General features: G+C 40.3%; 1 protein-coding gene across 1 annotated transcript in view; it reads left to right on the top strand.

The window, feature by feature from the left end:
- LOC124550109 (UDP-glucosyltransferase 2-like) overlaps positions 1-21,076 on the top strand; it is an 86,529-nt gene that overhangs the window by 54,259 nt on the left and 11,194 nt on the right. Inside the window, exons 4-5 of the mRNA XM_047125287.1 lie at positions 9,243-9,465; positions 12,113-12,332. Of these exons, the coding sequence (XP_046981243.1) occupies positions 9,243-9,465; positions 12,113-12,332 (443 nt within the window). The remainder of the gene's footprint in view (positions 1-9,242; positions 9,466-12,112; positions 12,333-21,076) is intronic.

The following is a 21,076-nucleotide window of genomic DNA, read 5'->3' on the forward strand; positions in this document are numbered from 1 at the left end:
TTACATAGTAGTCACTCACGCATTTGTTTGCTCTTTTCGTTTGATCACTCATGCGATGTTTCTAAGTCTTAATGTGATTCACAATGTCAGACCTTACACTATGATCAATAGCAAATTTTGATCTGCACAACGTACATTCTACAGTTTCTCCACTACCAGTGATAAAAGGAAACTTGCTTTTTATATTGCTGTTAAAATTACACTTTCGTTTTGGCATAATGAAACAGTGATTGCACAGTGCAAAACATTAACAGTGAGATGATGAAAGCCACAGAGCAAGTGTTAGTGGTGTAGAGTATCTCTGAACCAAAAGGACGGATTCAGTGGATCGATTTAGAAGAGAAGAATCTTCGTTGTTATTGGTAACCTATAGTGCGTTTAAAATTACTTGCAATTGTTGACAGTTCAGTACATGTTTGGTGTATGCTGAAAGTCATCACACGCTTCCTAGCGTAAATAATTGAGCAGTTAATAGCAAGTTAAACAACCAGTAGTGTAAAATACTCTAGCCAAGTGGAATCATAAAAAAATGGGACATTTGAGCGTCCCCAAAAAAACTTTCGGGACAGCGGGACATTTTGGTAAAAAACCGGACTGTCCCGGGAAAAACGGGACGAATGGACACCCTAGCCTACAGGACTGATGTGGGCTTGGGCAAGTCTTATTGGAGAGCCTCGAAACTGCCTCATGTCAGTGTTTATGACTCATCCCGTTTTGCATAGCTAGCATTGAATACATGAATGTGACTATGTGAGGACATTTATTTTAAATCAATAACTTGAGTATCAATATAATAGAGGGAAACATTCCACGTGGGAAAAATTATATATAAAAACAAAGATGAGGTGACTTACCGAACGAAAGCGCTGGCAAGTCGATAGACACACAAACAAACACAAACATACACACAAAATTCTAGCTTTCGCAACCAACGGTTGCCTCATCAGGAAAGAGGGAAGGAGAGGGAAAGATGAAAGGATGTGGGTTTTAAGGGAGAGGGTAAGGAGTCATTCCAATCCCGGGAGCGGAAAGACTTACCTTAGGGGGAAAAAAGAACAGGTATACACTCGCACACACACACATATCCATCCACACATACAGACACAAGCAGACATATTTAAAGACCAAATATGTCTGCTTGTTGGAATTCCAGTGTGGAGAGTTTGAGGAATGAAGCAGGTTGCTAGCAAGTGAGGTTAATGTGAACTGTATTGTAGACAACAGAGAGTTCATGTGCACACAGTACAACTGTTCATAACAAACTTTGGCTGACTAGAGTCACAGACATGTCCCTCCCTGTTGGCTTGGATAATTAATATCACTGCCAAAGAGTTTTATTTGAGTGATATTTTGCATCAATGATGGTGAGGGCCCCACAGACACTCCCTCAACCCCGCTATGCAATGTGTAGCACTGATGGCAGGAGGCCACAAAGGTTTCAGCTTCTCACATGTTATTCATACTACTTCGAATGACCAGCAGTCCTGTGGCTGGCTCCAAGGCTGGCTCCAAGGCAGGACATGACTGGACCATTCCTTGACAAAGAAGCACAGTGATGGCATCCTCTCTTTAGTGCAAATGAACTGTGTAAGGTTGGGGGGAGGACATTGTATATGGCTGCAATGACACTGCTGGCCAGTATCAAAAATCTTGAATTTCATCAGTGGGAGTGTTGCTTGTGGCAGAGATGGATGAGGTGGTGCATTGCCATCTGTTTCTTTTTGCTTGTTGTCTTCTGCACAAGTGGTACTTGTGTCATCTATGGTGGGTTTATCTTCCAAAGTCTAGGTTTGAGGCAATGCACAGAGACAGTGGGCCTGGTGTGGTGTTAATTTTTTGCACTGTAACATGTATAATCGCTCACATCATGTGGATGACACAGGAGGCACAAATAATGGGTGCACGCATGCTGTTAGGAAAGTTCACCTTACTGAACTGCATTTTTGGTGAGCTGTGCAGTGCAGTATGCAGCAACTGTCTGTATGTGCAGGCCATCAACATAGTGGCAAGTGCTATTTTGTTTGCTCCAGGAATTTCCAGATTGTGATTCTGTATCCACTGTAACTGATTGAGATGAGATTTCATAACATCCAGTTCTCTCACTAAGGTATGTGCCTGAGCTTCCAATTCTAAATTCTCATTGTGTAACCTGAGCCTCTCCTTTTTTTCTTCTTCATAACTCTTTGTTATGCTTGTAGTTCAGACTCCAAATCATGACAGTCATTACATAGTTGTAGGCACGTGTTATATGTCAGGTTTGAAGGGGGTTGTAAAGGAATAATCCTGTCTGAAGTTGTATGTGAATGTGCTGGTGGACTGCCATTGTTACTGGGTACTGACTCTCCACTGCTGGAGTTTGCCTGAAGATGCTTAATGTTAGGTCAGGGGAGAGGTGAAATCAATGGATAAAATCTGCATCCAAGATTGGTTCACAAACATCTGTTACCATCAGCTGCAATGGGAAATTCTCTCTAAGGTGCACAGTGTGCCTGATGGTAACAACAAACCTGATGTGAGTGTTATTTGCAATGTGCATTTGGACGAGAGATGTCAACTCAAACAACCTGCCAACTGCAACGTAAACAACGATCAGAAGAACAGAGTCCACATAGGGAAAACGAGTTCAAAATCTAACCTGCACGTAAGTCTTGCACAAAACTATATTTCCCAAGCTAAGACCGCAAATATTATAACTAAAAAACGTTCGCTTTGTTCAAGCAGTAAAGAACAGTCAGTGTTGTGTAGTGAAAACTGTCCAGATCGCGATATGCCAGTAAATAGCATCACCCAAAAAGGCCCATGTGCTTCAAACAATAAAAAATATACAGAAACATGCATTTCGGGTACCGCTCTGATAAACAACGCAAAACAAAACAATATCGACCAGCTGAGACTGTGCAAAAAAGATCGACAGGTCCTTATACTCGCCGACAGTCACGGTCGTCAAATTGCAGAAAGAGTGTCTAGCCTTTTACCAAGCTACAATGTCATGGGTTTCGTGAAACCAGGAGCTTGTTTTTCGGAAGTAACAAAACCAATTGAAAACTCTTGTAAAAACTTTGGACCATCAGACTACGTGGTAATTTTTGGAGGAGCGAACGATGTTGCCAGGGATCAAGCCAACGAAATAAAAATAGCTCTTAAATGTGTACTGAAGCAGACAATCCACACGAATGTGTTAGTTATTAACCAACCACAGAGGCATGACCTACCTTCCTGGTCATGTGTGAATCAATTAGTGACTAAGATAAACTCTGACATAAAGGATGTTTGTGGAAAATTTGAGCATGCAAATGTAATAGATGTAAGCACTCTTGAAAAATCCATGCACACCAGACACGGACTTCATCTAAATTATGCTGGTAAACAATACCTAACAGAGAAAATATATAATTTTGTAAAGCATTACACTAGAAAACTTACCAGTACATTGTATAATTGGCTCATAACAGGCAATGAAAGCTCAAAAAACAAAGCAGAAAATGTTAAAGGAGTCCAAATTGATTCACAAGGAAGTGTGGAACCCAAGGAAAGAACAAATAGCACAAAAATGGGCCAAAACACACTAGATAAATGGTTGGGAAGAAACACACTCCAAGGGACAGGTAGAGGTTTTTTAGAGTAGCTGAGGGTGCCACAGGGGAATATGTTGCAGAACAAACTTATACATACACTCTAAAAGTCGTTCACCAAAATGTACAGTCTCTACCAAACAAACTTGATGAAATAAATGTACTTCTTAGGAATGAGTGGAAGGAGGTATCAGTTTTATGTTTTTGTGAGCACTGGCTAGAGAAGGACCATTTACAGTGTTCAAACATAACCGGTTTCACTCTGGCAAACTACTTTTGCAGATCAATATCAAAGCTTGGAGGAAGCTGCATTTATGTAAAAGAAAACATAGACTATAAGATAATAGACTGTGTACATCACTTAGGAAGCGAAAAACACTTTGAAGCCTCAGCTATTGAAATAACATCAGGAAAAACTTTAATAATGTGTGTTTACAGATCACCCAACAGCAATGTAAACATTTTCTTTAAAAAACTTGACCTTGCACTAGGGAAACTTAAAAATACTTGCAAAACTATAGTTCTGTGTGGCGATTTTAATATTGACCTCTTAACACACAGCCACCAAAGAGAAAAATTCCTTAATATTATTCAAGAATATAACCTGTGCACTAAAATAAACTCCCCTACACATGTAACAAAAACTAGTGCTACACTTATTGATCCAATCTTTGTAAACACTGACATGCACACCTCAGAAAACTTTAACACCGGCTACAGTGACCACAATGCACAGCTACTTGCCATATGCGGAAGTGTTGATTTGTCTAGGAATGGAAGTGTTATCTACAAGAGAAAATTCAGCATGCAAAATATTGAGCACTTCAAACATATGCTAAGTACCCACTCGTGGAATAAAATCTACAACAGTTACAGCACAGATGAAAAGCTGGATAATTTCATGGAAATTTACAGACATTGTTTCGAAATTGCATTTCCAAAAAAGAAAATAATTTGTAGAGGCCCCAGCAAACCCAAAACTTGGATTACATCAGGGATCAAAGTATCATGTAGAAGAAAAAGGGAACTTTTTGCACTATCAAAAACAGATAGCAGCCCTGAATTTGCTCACCACTTCAAAAAATACAAGTTAACTCTGAGTCGTGTAATAAGGGAAGCAAAATTAAGGGATAATGACAAACTTATTATGGAATCATCAAACAAAGCTAAGACAATGTGGAATACGGTACAGAGACTTACTGGTAAGGTGGAAACACACAAAAATATTGTATTGTCACAGGCGAGCAGCAAGATCACTGATCCAAAATTAATTGCTAACCACTTCAATTCTTACTACACCAATATTGCTCGTGAGTTAGTGAAGGAACAAATGGGAAAAACATCAAACAAAATATTACAGGAAATTTCTGGAAATAGTGTAACAAATACATCCATGTTCCTCCGTCCAATAAGTAGGGAAGAACTGTTAAACAGTATAAAGTCATTAAAAAATAAATATTCAGCCGGTGTCGACGATGTGCCAGACTATATTATAAAAGTATCAGCTGAACAGATACTCGCACCACTGCTAGATATATGCAATTCTTCACTATCAAGTGGTATTTTCCCACAACAGTTAAAAACTGCAAAAGTTGTACCCCTTTACAAAAAGGGCAATCGGCAGCAGATGGTCAACTATAGGCCCGTGTCACTCCTATCAGGTTTTTCAAAAATCATTGAAAAACTAGTTCTGCTACAACTAACTGATTTCTTTAACAAAAAAAATATGATTTCAGGATGTCAGCATGGCTTCAGGCCTCAGTGCAGTACTGAAACAGCCATTTTTAGCCTCATAAATCGTATTTTAAATTCAGTGGATAATCACAAAAATGTTTCGGGGATTTTCCTGGATTTAACAAAAGCATTTGATCTAATAGACCATGAAATTCTCCTAAGAAAGTTAGAGTGGTATGGTGTAAGAGGCCTGCCACACGAGTGGCTGAAATCCTACCTAGAAAATCGCTCTCAGGTAACAGAGGTAAAACACATGGGAAAAAACGAACTCCAAGCTTATCAATCGAAACCTTCCACATTAACCCACGGTGTACCACAAGGCTCAATTTTAGGTCCCTTTCTCTTCCTAATTTTCATAAACGACTTCCCCCTACACGTTCAACACTCCGAACCAGTGCTATTTGCAGATGACACAAGCATATTAATTGAAGGTGAAAACGAAATGGCTCTAAGTTTAAATGCTAAAGTCACAAGTGATAATGTCTCAGAGTGGTTTATGAGGAATAAATTACTGATAAACCCTCAAAAAACAGTCGTCTTACACTTCCATACACAACAAAATAAAAACCCTTTAAAACCAAACATGTCAATAGAAAACCAACGAATTAACAGTGTCACTGAAGCAAAATTTCTTGGCATCCACTTACAAGACAATCTTAAATGGAATTCCCACATCACTTCATTAAATTCTAAACTATCCAAAATGACTTATGCGATGAGGATTATATGGAACAACACAAGTCCTGAAACAGTTAGAGCAGTGTATTACGCTTGCATACACTCCCTATTAAGATATGGCATCATATTCTGGGGAAATTCTCCTCATTGCATAACCACATTCCGGAAACAAAAAAAGATTGTGAGGGTAATGAAAAATGCCAACAGCCGAAAATCATGCAAACCATTCTTTAAAGAACTGGGGATTCTACCCCTACCATGTATCTATATACTAGAAGTTGTAATGTTCCTAAAAAAGAGCATGCTAAAAAATGGAAATGTATTTATTCAAAATAAATCTGTACACGAACACCATACAAGGGCAAACAGTGACATACACAGACATCATTGTTATACCACACTGTGCAAGAAAGGTGTATATCACTCAGGTTCACATTTGTTTAATAAGCTGCCAAGTAATCTAAAGGCCATAAACAAAATCCATAGCTTTAAAAAATCTGTAACATCATATCTCTTGGAAAACTGTTTTTACTCAGTTACACAGTATCTTGAAAAATAAGTTGGTTGTCACAGTATAAAAATGTAATGTAACAACATAGCAATATAAAAATGTAACAATTTATAAATGTAATTTATACACCAATGTAACAGTATATTAATGTAATATTTTGTCCAACATCTAAGGTATGGTATATGTACCACAAAGATTCAGGACGTAAATAAATAAATAAATAAATAAATAAAAATAAAATAAATAAATATGTTCCATTTGTGGTTGGATATAGTGATCTGAATTGCCTGTGGCAGAACACATAGCATTTGGGTGTTTGCACATTGTGGATCAGTTGCATGCACAATCACCGAAACACGAGTAAAACCAACATAGCTGTGATTGCACCCTCTCGATGCTGTGAGGTATATTTTTGTCAACTGTGGGTATGGCAGTCACAGCCAGCTCGACGCCACCACTCTCTAGTAGTCACTTGTGATGTCACTCTCATGAGTGTACACAAATGGTGGGGTCTTAGCATCTCCTCATGATTGTAGCCAACATCATGCAGTAGGAATGTGCTTGAAATGTTTATTATTGTATGTATTATCCAACTATTGCCATTACTGTGAGGCTGCAAAAGCCTGTCCAGAAATAATTTGTTTTTTGTTGGATTATATTTGTGCAAAATTATTTGCATCTGAAGCTGAGGTGTTAATTTAATTAGCCAGAGCATACAGAGCATTCTGTCTTGCATGAAAGTCAGATTAACTGATTCACAGAGTTGTCTCATAAATTACTTGTCCTGGGTATTACTCTGGTGTCTCCATGAGTTGGAGCAGTGCTGCCTAAGCAGTGTCAGACTTGCCTTTGGCCAGGTGTGCTTCTATGACATCATTAGTAATGTGGGCGTGATCCCCTGTGTTGCTTAGTAGCGCCATAAATTTGGAGGTATCATTGATGGATTCTGTAACTGTACAGTGTGAATTTCATGGTCATGAACTATTTTGCCAGGTGTTCCATTTTAAAGGTTGGTAATTTACACTGGAAACTCAAATGTACACGTTCTCTGCAGAAGTCCTATTAGGGACATGCCAAAACATTTGTTCTGAGGTCTATGGTGAAAAAGATTCCATAGACCATGTATGTACAGTGCAGGTGCAAAATGAAGACTCTTCTTGCATTGGATTGTGAATGGATGCATCTGGTTCATTCCCATTGTAGATGGACAAGTGAAGCCACATAATGTGTTGTCATACTGAGTTGAATTAGTTGCCCAAATACTTTGTTGATGATGTGAGGCAACATTTGCCTCATCACCAAAGTCACTGAGGACATTGAAATGTGTTCCACATAGTGTACAGAGTCACCATTTTTGTATTGATGGTAAGACACAGTAGAACATTACTTTCAAGTTTCAAAACAACTGTAGGCTGATAATGGTGGAAGACAACATTATGTGAGTCATTTTTACAGTCACAATTCTCTTTGAATTGTTTGAAATGATGGCAATTGTGGAAGGTTCCTCTGTCAAAGCTAACACTACATCACAAGGTACACTTGTTGTGTCAAAATAGAAGTTGTTGTTCATAGTAGGGTCATCACTCAATTCATTATTTGTAGCAAATTCCGGTTAACTAGAGTCACAAAGATTTTATTCCCTGTGGGCAGAAGTGACTAATATCTCTGTCAAAGAGTTTTATTTGTGTGATATTTCACATCAGTGGTGGCAAGGTCACAACGGATTCATTAGTTAGAGAAAAGTGTAAAATGGTGTTTTTGAAAAATCCTGATCTTGACAGATTTCAAATATTCTACAAGGTGACAATTCAGTTGCAGTGGAAATGGACCCTACAATGGTTCAGTGTTTTAGATTTGTTCCAGTTACCTATATAGATGTTGAGGGCTCATTTTCACATATTAAAAATGTACTTTTTGACAGGAGACTCTGCAAGACTCCAGAAAATTAAAAAAGAATTTGATTGTCAAGTGCAACCAATAAGTTGGTAAAGCACTTTAGTGAATAGGCTTTCAAGAAACATATTCCTTTTTCCATCAAGTACAATTAGCATTTTGTTTACAATCTTTAAGTTGCTTTAAAAATATAATGCACACAATGTTAACATAAATATGCTGATTGCATGGCTGAGTAGTGCAATTTATTAAACAAATAGAAATAATGTGAGGTTTTTCAACATTGCCTCATATTGCCTATTTTAGCTATTTATAATGCATTTTTGCCTGTCTATTTCAATGATTTATAATGCCTACATATTTGGTCTCTATTGACAATCAACAGAAGCTTCCCTTTAAGCTGTTTCTACAATGTACCTATAGCTAATAGCAGTGTATTTTGTTTGGAGAAAACTTTATTTTATTTTATTGAAGTACAGGCACAATATATACAGGATGATATTGTGTAAGATTTCAAGTAATAATCTCTCTTCCTCTTGTTCTCAATGTAATCCAGAAAAATGGCATAGGACAATTCAGTCATGTCAATGCTGTGCTGGACTTTGACTCTGGCTGCAGTTTTCCACTGCCACTTTTTGTGCTGTCAAGTGTACATTTGAATGGATATGTGATTATCTTTGCTTATTGCACCATGTGTGTTTTCTTAACTTCATGAAGCATAGATTAGTTGTCATAACAGTAATTATGATACTTTAGTTGCCAGGACCATTAAGTGTTATATCAAAATAGACAATATTTAGAATTTGTCTGTCAGTAATAAAGTTTTTAGCAAGGTTCACTTTTTAATATTGCAGGAACTTAAAACAGTTATGGATAATTCCGAAGAAGGAGTTATATTCTTCAGTTTCGGGTCAAATGTTCAACCTTCTGAAATGCCAAATGACAAATTCAATGTTTTTATCAAAGTTTTCTCAAAACTGAAGCAAACAGTATTATGGAAATGGGATCAAGATGATATGATTGGGAAGCCAAGTAATGTACATCTTGGGAAATGGTTTCCCCAAAATGATATTTTGGGTAATATACTTCACTTAAAAATCACATATGTATAATAATTTTTATGTTAATTTAAGCATCACAAAGAGACATCAAAAAAAGTTTTTCATCACCTCAGTTCCAAGAGTTCTGGAACCTGTACAGAAAATTGGAATATATTTCAACATAAACATCATTTCCACGCTTTTTATTGCTCATGAAAATCACAAATTGCATGTTGTACCACCATACAGTGAGACCTTCAGAGGTGGTGGTCCAGATTGCTGTACACACCACTACTTCTAATACCCAGTAGCATGTCCTCTTGTACTGACGCATGCCTGCATTCCTTGTGGCATTTTATCCACAAGTTTATCAAGGCACTGTTGGTCCAGATTGTCCCACTCCTCAACGGCGATTCGGCATAGATCCCTTAGAGTGGTTGGTGGGTCACATTGTCCATAAACAGCCCTTTTCAATTTATCCCAGGCACGTTACTTCCAACTTGGCCTCACCATTCTTTCCCATGTTCCTTCCTCAGAGAACCAGGATTTCTGCATAAGGAAACAAATCCTGACCATATCATCTTACCTGCAGACAAAGGTTCCACCACTGTTGCTATGAATCACAGTGACAAACTGGCAGAAGGCCTCTGCGAATTATCCAAGTCCTCCACTTATGAACTCTGCCAGAGTGATCACATCCCAGAAGCCTAACATATCCTCTGCTTAAAGCTGAAGGCCCTTCCCACAACCTCACCCCTAAATTCATTTCCCTTCTTCACCCTATGAAACTCTGTACATCTACCTTCTACATATTCAACAAAATCCACAAACCAACAATCCTGAATGCTCCATTGTTGCTGGTTATTGTGACCCCACTGGAAGAATTTCAACCCTCACTGAACAACACCTCCAACAAATTGCTCATAATGTAGCCTCTCAGATCAGAGATACCAACCACTTGCTTTGCCAGCTCTCTACAATCCCCACTCATTTACGTCCTGGATCCCCACTTTTCACTGTTGACATGACTTCCCTATGCACCAACATCCCTTGTGCCTATGTTCTTACTGCTATTGAACACTACCTTTTCCAACATCCATCAGACTTGAAACCCACTACCTCACACCTCATACACCTAACTCACATCTACTGCTCCTCTGTGGGGAAGGTATACAAACAAATCTGTGGCACAGCCGTGGACACCTGCATGGCACCCTCATACGCCAACCTGTTTATGGGCCATCTAGAGGAGACTTCCCTAGCCTCACAAAATGACAAACCCCTTGTCTGGTTCAGGTTCATTGATGATATCATCACAATCAGGAGTCATGGCCAAGATACCCTATCCTCATTCCTCCACAATCTCAGCACCTTCACTTGGTCCTCCTTAACCCAGAATGTCACCTTCCTGGGCGACCATGTCTTCCTCTCTGATGGCTCCATCCACACCTCTGCCCATATTACACCCACCAACCATCCACCAACAGTACCTATATATCAATAGCTGTCATCCTTCACACACCAAAAGGTCCCTCCTATACAGCCTGGCCACCAGGGACAGAGTATCTGCAGTTTGTTGAGGGTCTCACCAAGGCCTTCACATACAGGCACTATCTCCCACTCTCAGTCTGCAAATAGATCTCCCATGCCATTTTGCCCCACACCCCCAAACGCCCCACCGCCCCCAAGAATCAGCTACAAAAGAGTGCCCCTTCGTCACTCAGTACCATCCTGGACTTATCAACTGAACCACATCTTTCTTCAGGGCTTTGGTTACCTACCTTCATGCCCTGAAATGAGGGATTTCCTACCCAAGATCCTTCCCATACCTCCTAAATTGGAAAACCCAGGTACAAGACCTGTCCATCCAATCACCCAGCACTTCCCATTCCATTCCTGTCACAGGCTTATCCTATCCAATCAGACGCCAGGCCACCTGTAAAGTGGCTATGTCATATGCTTGATTTCAATGGCTGCTTGACTACCTGAGCCATCTGGATCCTCTGCTCCGCCATCAGCGTGTCAGAACTGTGCAGATGTGAGTCATCCTTATAGTACATTCTCTACTCCCAGCATCATCTCAGCCTCAAACTACGGTAACTTACTGTCCTAACAACCTCAAACCAACAGCTTCCACCCATTCTGCCCTATCACCTCCCCCTATACTTGTCCCATTCCCCTCTTTGTGTGCCACATTCTGCCAATACATCCACTTGTCTTTCTCCTTTTTTGCTCCTCCTCTTTTTCTACCCTTTTACCCCCCCCCCCCCCCCCCACTCTCCTCATATCCGGGACCCATAGCCTCCCAATGCTGCACCTGTTGGTAGTCTAGTCCCTGCACGCTCCTCCTACCCATACCCTGCTACTCCTTCCCCTTCCATGCCCTCTCCAGATGGCTGCTTCCATTCTGTATGAAAATTACTTTCTGGTCCCAGCTGCAGAAGATGGCGGTCATGTGTATGTAAGGCGTGCCTTGTTGTGTGAGTGAATGGGTGTGTGTTTTCTTTTCTAATGAAGGTTTTGGCCGAAAGCTGATGTGTAAGTGTCTTTTCATTGTGCCTGTCTGCAACTCAATGTGACATCTTTATGGTGAGTAGCCATCTGTCTTTTGCTTATATTGTTGATATTGCAGCTGAGGTTTCCATTATTTGATTTAGCCAATAATGTTATTTTGTTTTTTACAGGACATAAGAAAGTTGTGTTGTTTATATCACATGGTGGTATACATAGCCTTCAAGAAGCTGTCTACCATGGAGTTCCAGTTTTAGGAATACCAATACTTGGAGATCAAAATGTGAATTTAATTCGAGCTGAGGCTAAAGGATATGCAGTTAAATTACTGTTCCACAACATTACAGAAGAGTCTTTACTATGGGCAATCAGCGAAGTCTTAACACAACAAAAGTAAGTTAGTTTATTCACTTTTATTAGCATGTTGACTATTGCTGCTCTATTCAGTGATAAAACACTGCAGTCATTAGGTTATTTCCAGAGGGAAATAAATATTCCTCTGGAGTGACAGAAAATTATTTAGTGCCTCAAAAAATTCTGACAACGTTTGTTCTCCTCGGTGCCTCCACGAATGGATACATCATAATGTTATGTGTAAATCCAGAACTCATCTGAAAAGACAATGCGGTGCCATTCCTATGTCCAGTGTTGTTTGGTGCACCACTATCAGCTTGCCCCTCTCTGCTGCAATGTCGAAGGAAACTGCACGAATGGTCACCATACTTATGGATCATGGTGCTTCTGAGATCAGTGCACTGTCCTTGCCTCAACCATGTCATTTTCTTAGGTGATGATATACGACATGTTTGTAAGATCCCGCATGGCAGAGTAAACAGTACGTATGTCTTTTAGGACACTACATGGTTGGGGCCATTGAAATCCTGCATGGCGTTGAATGTAGTTCTCATGAACTCACCTATTTGATATTCTCATGATAGTGTTGGATCCTGATCGATATGAGTAGCAACACAGCAGAATGATCAATAACTGTCTCGACAGACCATGATCGTTGCACTGTTGAATTCTAACGTGTGATGGTAGACAGTTCTCCTTCTTACATGAGGGATAATATAATATTCACTCAAACAACATTCAAATACAAGTTCTGAATGAGAGACCCGCTATGTGATCCCTTCATATAAAAGGCAATAACCCAACTTACTGACTTACTCACTGACTCATCATCGCCCAGCCCAAACCACTAAGGATAGAAGGCTGAACTTTGCAGAGGATGTTGATCTTATACTGTAGACCTCGTTTAAGAAGGTATTTTTCGATGTTTCGTCCTCAAGGTGGTGAAATAGGGGATGAAATTCTTTTTTTTAAATATACCTCTATTAAGGCAATCTTGAAGACAGAACTACGAAAATTAGTATTTGGTCTCTCCATCAGAAATTTAAAAAAAAAAGATATCAGTGTTTTTGGAAATTCAGTGACTAAGGGGGTAGAATATTGAGCGAAATGTTTTAAAAATAAATCACTATTAAAGAACTATTAAAGCATTTTTAAAGCTACATCTATCAAAATTGGTATTTCACTTTTAGATTAGAAATAAGAAATACCTCTTTCAGTGCTTTTGAAGATTTAAGCCTCTAAGGAAGTGAAATAGGATACGAAAAGTTTTATGTAATTATTTCATTATGAAAGCATTTTCAAAGCTAGATCTATGAAAATTAGTATTTGACTTCTCTGTAAGGAATGAAGAAATACGTGTTTCATTGTTTTTGGAAATTCAACCCCTATTGGGATGAAATAAGGGAAAGCTTTTATGGAAATATTTTATTTTGCTAGCATTTTTGAAGCTAAATCTATGAAAATTTGTATTTAGCGTTTGTGTCAAAAATAAAAGATATGTGTTTCACTGTTTTTGGAAATTCAACCCTAGTGGTTTAAAACTTTTATGAAAGTTTTTCATGGTAAAACCATTTTTAAAGTTAAAGTTTTGAAAATTGTTATGAATGAAAGTATTACATTGTAAAAGCGTTTTTAAAGCTAAAGTTTTGAATATTGGTTGGAGTGAAAAAATATGTCTTTCACTGTTTTGGGAAGTTCAATGAATAAGGAGTAGAAATAGGGCATGACTGATTCACTGAGTCGTCATCGCCTAGCCCAAACTGCTAAGATAGATACTTGGAATTTGGAGAGGGTGTGGACCTTGCACTTTTAGACATCGTTTAACAAGGAACTGTTCGAAATTCCCCTCCTAAAGGGGGAAGTAGAGGATGAAAAGCTTTTTGAAAATATGTCATTATTAAGGAAATTTTGAAAGTAGAAGTACGAAAATTGGTATCCGGTTTCTCAGTGAGAAATAGAAAAATATGTGTTTTAGCATTTTTGGAAATTCAATATTAAGGACGTAAAGCACTGGGTGAAAGTTTTCTAATAAATCATTATTAAAGAACTCCTAAAGCACTTCTAAAGCTACATCTATGAAACTCGTATTTATCTTCTCAGTTAGAAATTTAAAAAGAAAATTGTGTTTCACTGTTTTTGGAAATTAAGTCCCCTAACGAAGTAAAATAGGAGATGAAAAGTTGTTTGAAATTATTTCATTATTAAAGGATTTTCAAAGCTAAATCGAAAAAATTGTATTTCGCTTCTCGGTTAAGGCCAATTCACACTCTGTCACGTCTATTCATGTCACGTCCTGTCAAAACATTCCGAAATCCATTTCAAATGGCGGCATCTATGCTAGCCATCACATCACATCACGGCACCATCCAGGTTTCTATGGAAGAAAATTCTGATGGCTGACGTCATCCGTTCGTTGTTTATCACGTGACCCTGCAGCTCATTTCCACCCAATACACGGCCATGTGCACATCTCGATATCTCATTACGTCGTGGTTTTCATGGTTGATATCTGTTGTTTGTTGGTCAGTTTGTTATAAATTGTTTTTTTCGTTATTTATTTTGTTAAAAATTATAATTTTATAATAAATGACAAAAGATTAATGGAAGCAATGAGGCTGAATTGTTGTGCTGGCCTCACGAAAAGTGTTGAGAGAAAGATCAACAGCCTCCTGAAGGAAAGTGGTTTGTCGCAGGACACTATCAAAGGCCTTAACACCTATAGTGCTATTCTCCCTACGTTATATGGCCTTCTGAAGGTACACAAGGAAGGGGTTCCTTTCCATCTTACAGTGAGCAATATTGGCTCTCCAACATATCGTGTAGCCAAACATCTTGCTTCTCTGTTAAGTTCACAAGTTGGTCAGTGTGGACATCAATTAGGAACTCAGCTGATTTCTTACGTCGTTTGGAGGGAATGCGGTTGAATGACTGATATTTTAGTAAGTTTTGATGTGGTCTCTCTCTTCACTCGTGTTCCTCTGATACGTTGCGGTTAATTGAGGTTAGGTTTAGTGTTGAAGTAACTAATCTCTTTTGACATGTGTTGACATCCAGTTACTTTCTATTCAGTGACCGGTATTACGAACAAATAGATGGATTGCGATGGGTAGTCCGTTGTCACCTGTGTTGCAAATCTGTTTATGGAAGACTTTGAGGAACGTCCATTAGAGTCGGTGCCTTTGAAACTCGCCTGTTTCTTCAGATATTTTGATGATACTTTCGTTGTTGGGCTTCATGGTAGGGAGAATTTGAATGCCTGTTTAGAACATCTGAACTCGATCCACCAGAACATTCGTTTTACAATGGAGGTGGAAAAGGATGGTTGCTTTCTCTTTCTTGACGTTTTGGTTAGGAGGAAGGCTGATGGATCATTGGGACATGGAGTTTACCGGAAACGCACTCACACAGACTTTTACTAAGAGGCTGATAGTTGTCACCATCTGGCTCAGCGTGCAGGGGTACTTCGCACCTTGGTACACAGGGCTCATGTCATTTCCGACACTGGAACTTTGCCAGCTGAGTTGCCCCATCTTGAAGCTACGTTTCGTCAAAATGGGTATGGTGAAAGACAGATTGAAAATGTGTTGCGCTATCGACCACTGTACAAAAGGTGATTGATGATAATACTGAGTCGACACCTTAGTGTACTGCCTTTTTGCCCTACATACGAAGCACTTCCAACAAGATCGGTCGTATTTTACGGGAATACGATGCGAAATGTGTTTTCCGACCTCCATTTAAAATTAGAGTGCTTTTGGGTTCTGTTAAGGATGATCTTGGTTTGCGTGAGGCGGGTGTATATCGCATTCCTTGTAGCTGTGGCATGGCATATATTGGTCAGACTATCAGGACCGTGTAGTACCGATGGATTGAGCATAAACGGCATACACAATTACAGCAGCCAAGTAGATCTGCTATATGTGGACATTGTTTGGATACTGGTCACCCTATGTCATATAACAATACCGAGACACAGGCATGCACGTCCAGTTATTGGGGCAGTGTTATTAAGGAGGCTGTTGAGATTGAATTAGCGAGCAACCTTGTAAACAGGGATGGAGGTTTTTGCTTAAACTCTGCTTGGAATCCTGATCACTCCCTTGTCAAAAAACAGAGGGAAAGAGTCAATGTTATCTCACTAGCTAGTTCATAGTCTTTCACTATCGATACCTCTGACTCTGGTCATCTTTGGTGGCACTAGCGTTCAGTGTGTGTGTGTGTTATCTTTCCTGAATTACTACAAGAATCGAGGTTTTAAATTTGCCTGTACATCATTTGTCCGTTGCAGTTTGTGCATTGAAAATGGTGGGGTGTACTCCCGCCGAAATATCGGCGGTAGCCGTAAACATTACCTGGCTGAGTTCCCGGAAGATGTTTCCAAATTGTATACGCCAGGAGGAACTCAGGTCTCATGATTCTTATAGTTAATATCGTTGAATAATTATTTAGTAATGCACTATTAAACCATTAATTATGATCATAGGTGACGTTAGAAATTATGAGAATATTTCGGTATATGAGAAAGTATTAAATCATCTTTCAAAGTAATGTTAAATACAGTAAAATTTGCATTCTTATAACTGTTGGTATAGTCCTGCCCTGGGAGTGGATCAGGGTGACAGATAACATGCCCTGACTTGAGATAGCATTCTCTTTATTACAAGAATAATGTCAATACAAGAACACATTTGTGCAGGAGCCAGCCATAGAACCAACAAAGCACACTCACAGTTCCGAAGATTGCCTGCAAGAGACCACAGTCAATAGTCAGCGAGGTTAATACATCACGGCGTCCTGACAAAGAACCTCCCTCCACAATAGTGCAGAGCATTGGGTGGGCCAGGTGACCACCATGATATGACGATGGAGAAACCATACGAGACGTGATCAGCAGGAGAGGCATGGAGAGGTCCGAGTTCTTACAGATGTTGGTTCATATGGCTCTAAGCACTATGGGACTTAACAGCTGAGGTCATCAGTCCCCCTAGAACTTAGAACTACTTAAACCTAAGGACATCACACACATCCACGCCCGAGTCAGGGTTCGAACCTGCGACCGTAGCCGTCGCGCGGTTCCGGACTGAAGCGCCTAGAACCGCTCGGCCACCGCGGCCGGCACAGATGTTGGTCTAAGCGGTGTTTGTATACTGGCTGGAATGTCCATATGTGGGAGAAATTCCCATTTCATCACGCAGAGGCGAAAGTCCTGAAGATGTACTAGTGGTCGGTAAGTCTGCCCTTCGTAGGATTGGCCGGAAGTGTTGGCTGCCAGAACGGATCCCATGGGGTCAGCCGTGACGTGGTAGCGTGTGAGTCAAATCATTCAGCAGTTTTTAGGCATGTGTAAAGTGACACGCTAAGAAGTCAAAAAAATGGTTCAAATGGCTCTGAGCACTATGGGACTCAACTGCTGAGGTCATTAGTCCCCTAGAACTTAGAACTAGTTAAACCTAACTAACCTAAGGACATCACAAACATCCATGCCCGACGCAGGATTCGAACCTGCGACCGTAGCGGTCTTGCGGTTCCAGACTGCAGCGCCTTTAACCGCACGGCCACTTCGGCCGGCGCTAAGAAGTCATACTTGGTGTGGTGTTCTGGGTGTTGTCCCTCGATGATCACAAAATTGTAAACTAATTTGACACACAGGTCGTCAGGTAGGAAGTTTTGGATCTCGAGATGTACCTCGAAATCATTGGGGGCTTCAATGTGTGTTGTCAGACGTCCCAGCTGAGTGCCAAGGGACGGGGCTGGCTGGCATGAAAGAAGCGGTGCAGCGTCAGTGGACGAGTTGATGTGCAGGGTCCACATGGGCTTGAGACGGTTTATTGTTACTGTTGAAAGCGTGTCATTCAGTAATATTTCGAAAGGCTGTATCCTTCGTTTAAGCACTTTCTTTGTGTCCGTGTGCCACCCGAAGTGGCCGCGCAAGGTAGTTTAAGTTAGATTAAGTAGTGTGTAAGTCTAGGGACAGATGACCTCAGCAGTTTGGTCCCTTAGGAATTCACACACATTTGAACATTTTGTGTGTGTGTATGGCATTTGCAAAGCTGACTGGACCATGTCGCTGTGGAGCATAACGAAATCACAGTCATCAAGCGCCTTGTGAATGAAGATAGGAGTGACACAGAGGCATGCTATAAGGCATTTGGTGTGTGTGTGACGAGGATGGGTGGGTCTTGGCTGCAACTGGTGGTTGTTGAAGCACGAAATCAGCTGGTAAGGAGAGTGTTTCGCAATACAGAACCTCTGTTAGAGATTTGTCAGGTTTGTGTGCCAAGTACACTGATAATAGCATCCAAGGCAGGACTTCGGTTTATTGGCCTCCATGGAGCGAGTGCCACCATTCGACAAGACCATTGTTCTGTGGATGGTAGGCAGATGTCTGACATCGATGAGTAGCGCAAAAAGTTGCACAGTTCACTGAACAGGGCCGATTCGAATTGCCGACCTTGATCAGTGGTGATAGACGCCAGGCATCCAAACTGAGAAATCCACGTATCAGTGAGAGCTCTGGCTCATGAAACTGCTGTGATGTCTCTGATAGGTGCAGCCTCTACCCACGGCATTATGCAGTCGATGACTGAAAGAATACATCGATAGCATCTACCAGAGAGAGTTCCCGCCAGATCGAGATGTACATCTTGGTTACATCCCGTTGGGACCTCAAACCAGCCAGGAAGTGGTTGCACTTGATGCCCCACTGTGCTCTGTTGACATAGAATGCACATGTGTATTCACTCTTTGCAATCTTCCTTAACGTTCAGCCACATGAAGCGATCTGTAACAAGGTTTGAGGATTTGAAAGATCCACCATGGTTAATAGCCGTGTTAGAAAAGCACTACGTAAACAAAGAGCACTTCATCTCATATTGAAGAGAAATAAAAACCTATCTGAAAACAAAAGCTGAACGAAGCGAGAATGAGCGTAAGGAGAGCAATGAGAGAAGCATTCAACGATTTTGAAAGTAAGACGTTATCAACCGACCTGAGTAAAAACCCTAAGAGATTTTGGTCGTATGTAAAATCAGTAAGTGGGTCAAAATCATCTATTCATTCTGTCAGCAACCACATCGGCATCGAAACGGAAGGTAACAGAGAGAAGGCCGAAATACTGAATTCGGTCTTCCGAAGTTGTTTCACCGAGGAAGATCGTAACACTGTCCCTCATTTCAAACGTCATGCGAACGTCGAAATGGCAGATATTGAGATAACCGAGCGGAATTGAAAAGTAGCTACAATCGATTAGTAGTGGAAAGGCTTCAGGGCCAGATGAGATACCTATAAGATTCTATAAAGATTATGCGAAAGAACTTGCTCCCCTTCTGGCAGTAATTTATCGTAGATCGCTTGAGCAACGAAAGGTACCTAACGACTAGAAAAAAGCGCAGAGTAGAAATCGTCGGATGCTTTTTAAGGCTATTCACAGATGATGCAATTGTTTATACCAAAGTAGCAATGCCAAAAGTTAGTAATAATTTGTGAAACGTCCCCTTAGAAAAATTATACATGACTGTGCTTAAACTGACACACAATATTTTTAGCGCAACGCAATCTGACTTTCAATAATCCCTACAAGATAATGGCCCTGACTAAATTAACCTATACGTTTCGCAAATCACTTACCTCACAAAAATCTTCGTTACTCGAACTACTGCAATACAGCGAACGCCACTACTGCCAGCTAAATAAAAGATCCAAACTACGGAAGGCACTAACTACTGATAGGCATAGTTAGCAAATGAAAGATTTTAATAGAGAACAAACAATGTATTTACCTTAATAGTCATAATCTATATAGCAGTTCATGCCATCCAGTCTTACAAATTTCAAAACTCCGCCATTTCTCTCCCCACATCCACCACTGCTGGCGGCTCACCTCCAACTGCGCAACGCTACGCGCTGTTCACATCCAGCTGCCCAACACTACAATGGCAGACAACAATGCAAACTAGCCACAGACTGCACACATCAGAGCCAGTGTTTTTCATACAGAGCGCTACGTAACGTTGGCAATAAGAAAACATAAACAGCCTACTTACATTTGCAGAACGACCTGCAGAGAATTGATGAATGGTGCAGACTGTGGTAGTTGACCCTGAACATAAGTAAAGGTCACATATTGTGCATACATAGGAAAAGAAATCCACTACTGTACAGCTACACTATTGATGACAAACAGCTGGAGACAGCGTCTGCCGTAAAATATCTAGGCGTAACTATCCAGAGCGACCTTAAGTGGAATAAGCATATAAAGCAGATAGGGGAAAAGCAGACACCAGATTCAGATTCATCGGAAGAATCTTTAGGAAATGTAACTCATCCACGAAAGAAGTGGCTTATAATGCGGTTGTTCATGCGATTCCTGAGTATTGTTCAACTATCTTGGATCCCTATCAGATTTGACTGATAGAGGAGATAGAGAAGATTCAGCGAAGAGCGGCGCGTTTCGTCACGGGATCGTTCAACTGGCGAGAGAGCGTTACGGAGATGCTAAACAAACGTTACAAGAGACGTTACAAGAGAGGTGTTGTGCATCAGGAGAGATTTACTATTGAAACTTCGGGACAGCACTTTTCAGGAGGAGTTGGACAACATATGACATGGGGCAGGGGGAATGAAATAACAATGAACAAAAAATAATTTCCATATTAGTTCCCTCCTGAGTTGTGACATCCCCTGACCTGAAATACCTGCTCATTGAACAGGTGAATGTCAGATGACCTCAGATGACAGAATATCTCCATCTCCTCCAGGAAGTTCATGAATCTGCCCTTCTCAGC

This window comes from Schistocerca americana, chromosome 1 (genome assembly GCF_021461395.2).
Source record: "Schistocerca americana isolate TAMUIC-IGC-003095 chromosome 1, iqSchAmer2.1, whole genome shotgun sequence".
Lineage (NCBI taxonomy): Eukaryota > Metazoa > Arthropoda > Insecta > Orthoptera > Acrididae > Schistocerca > Schistocerca americana.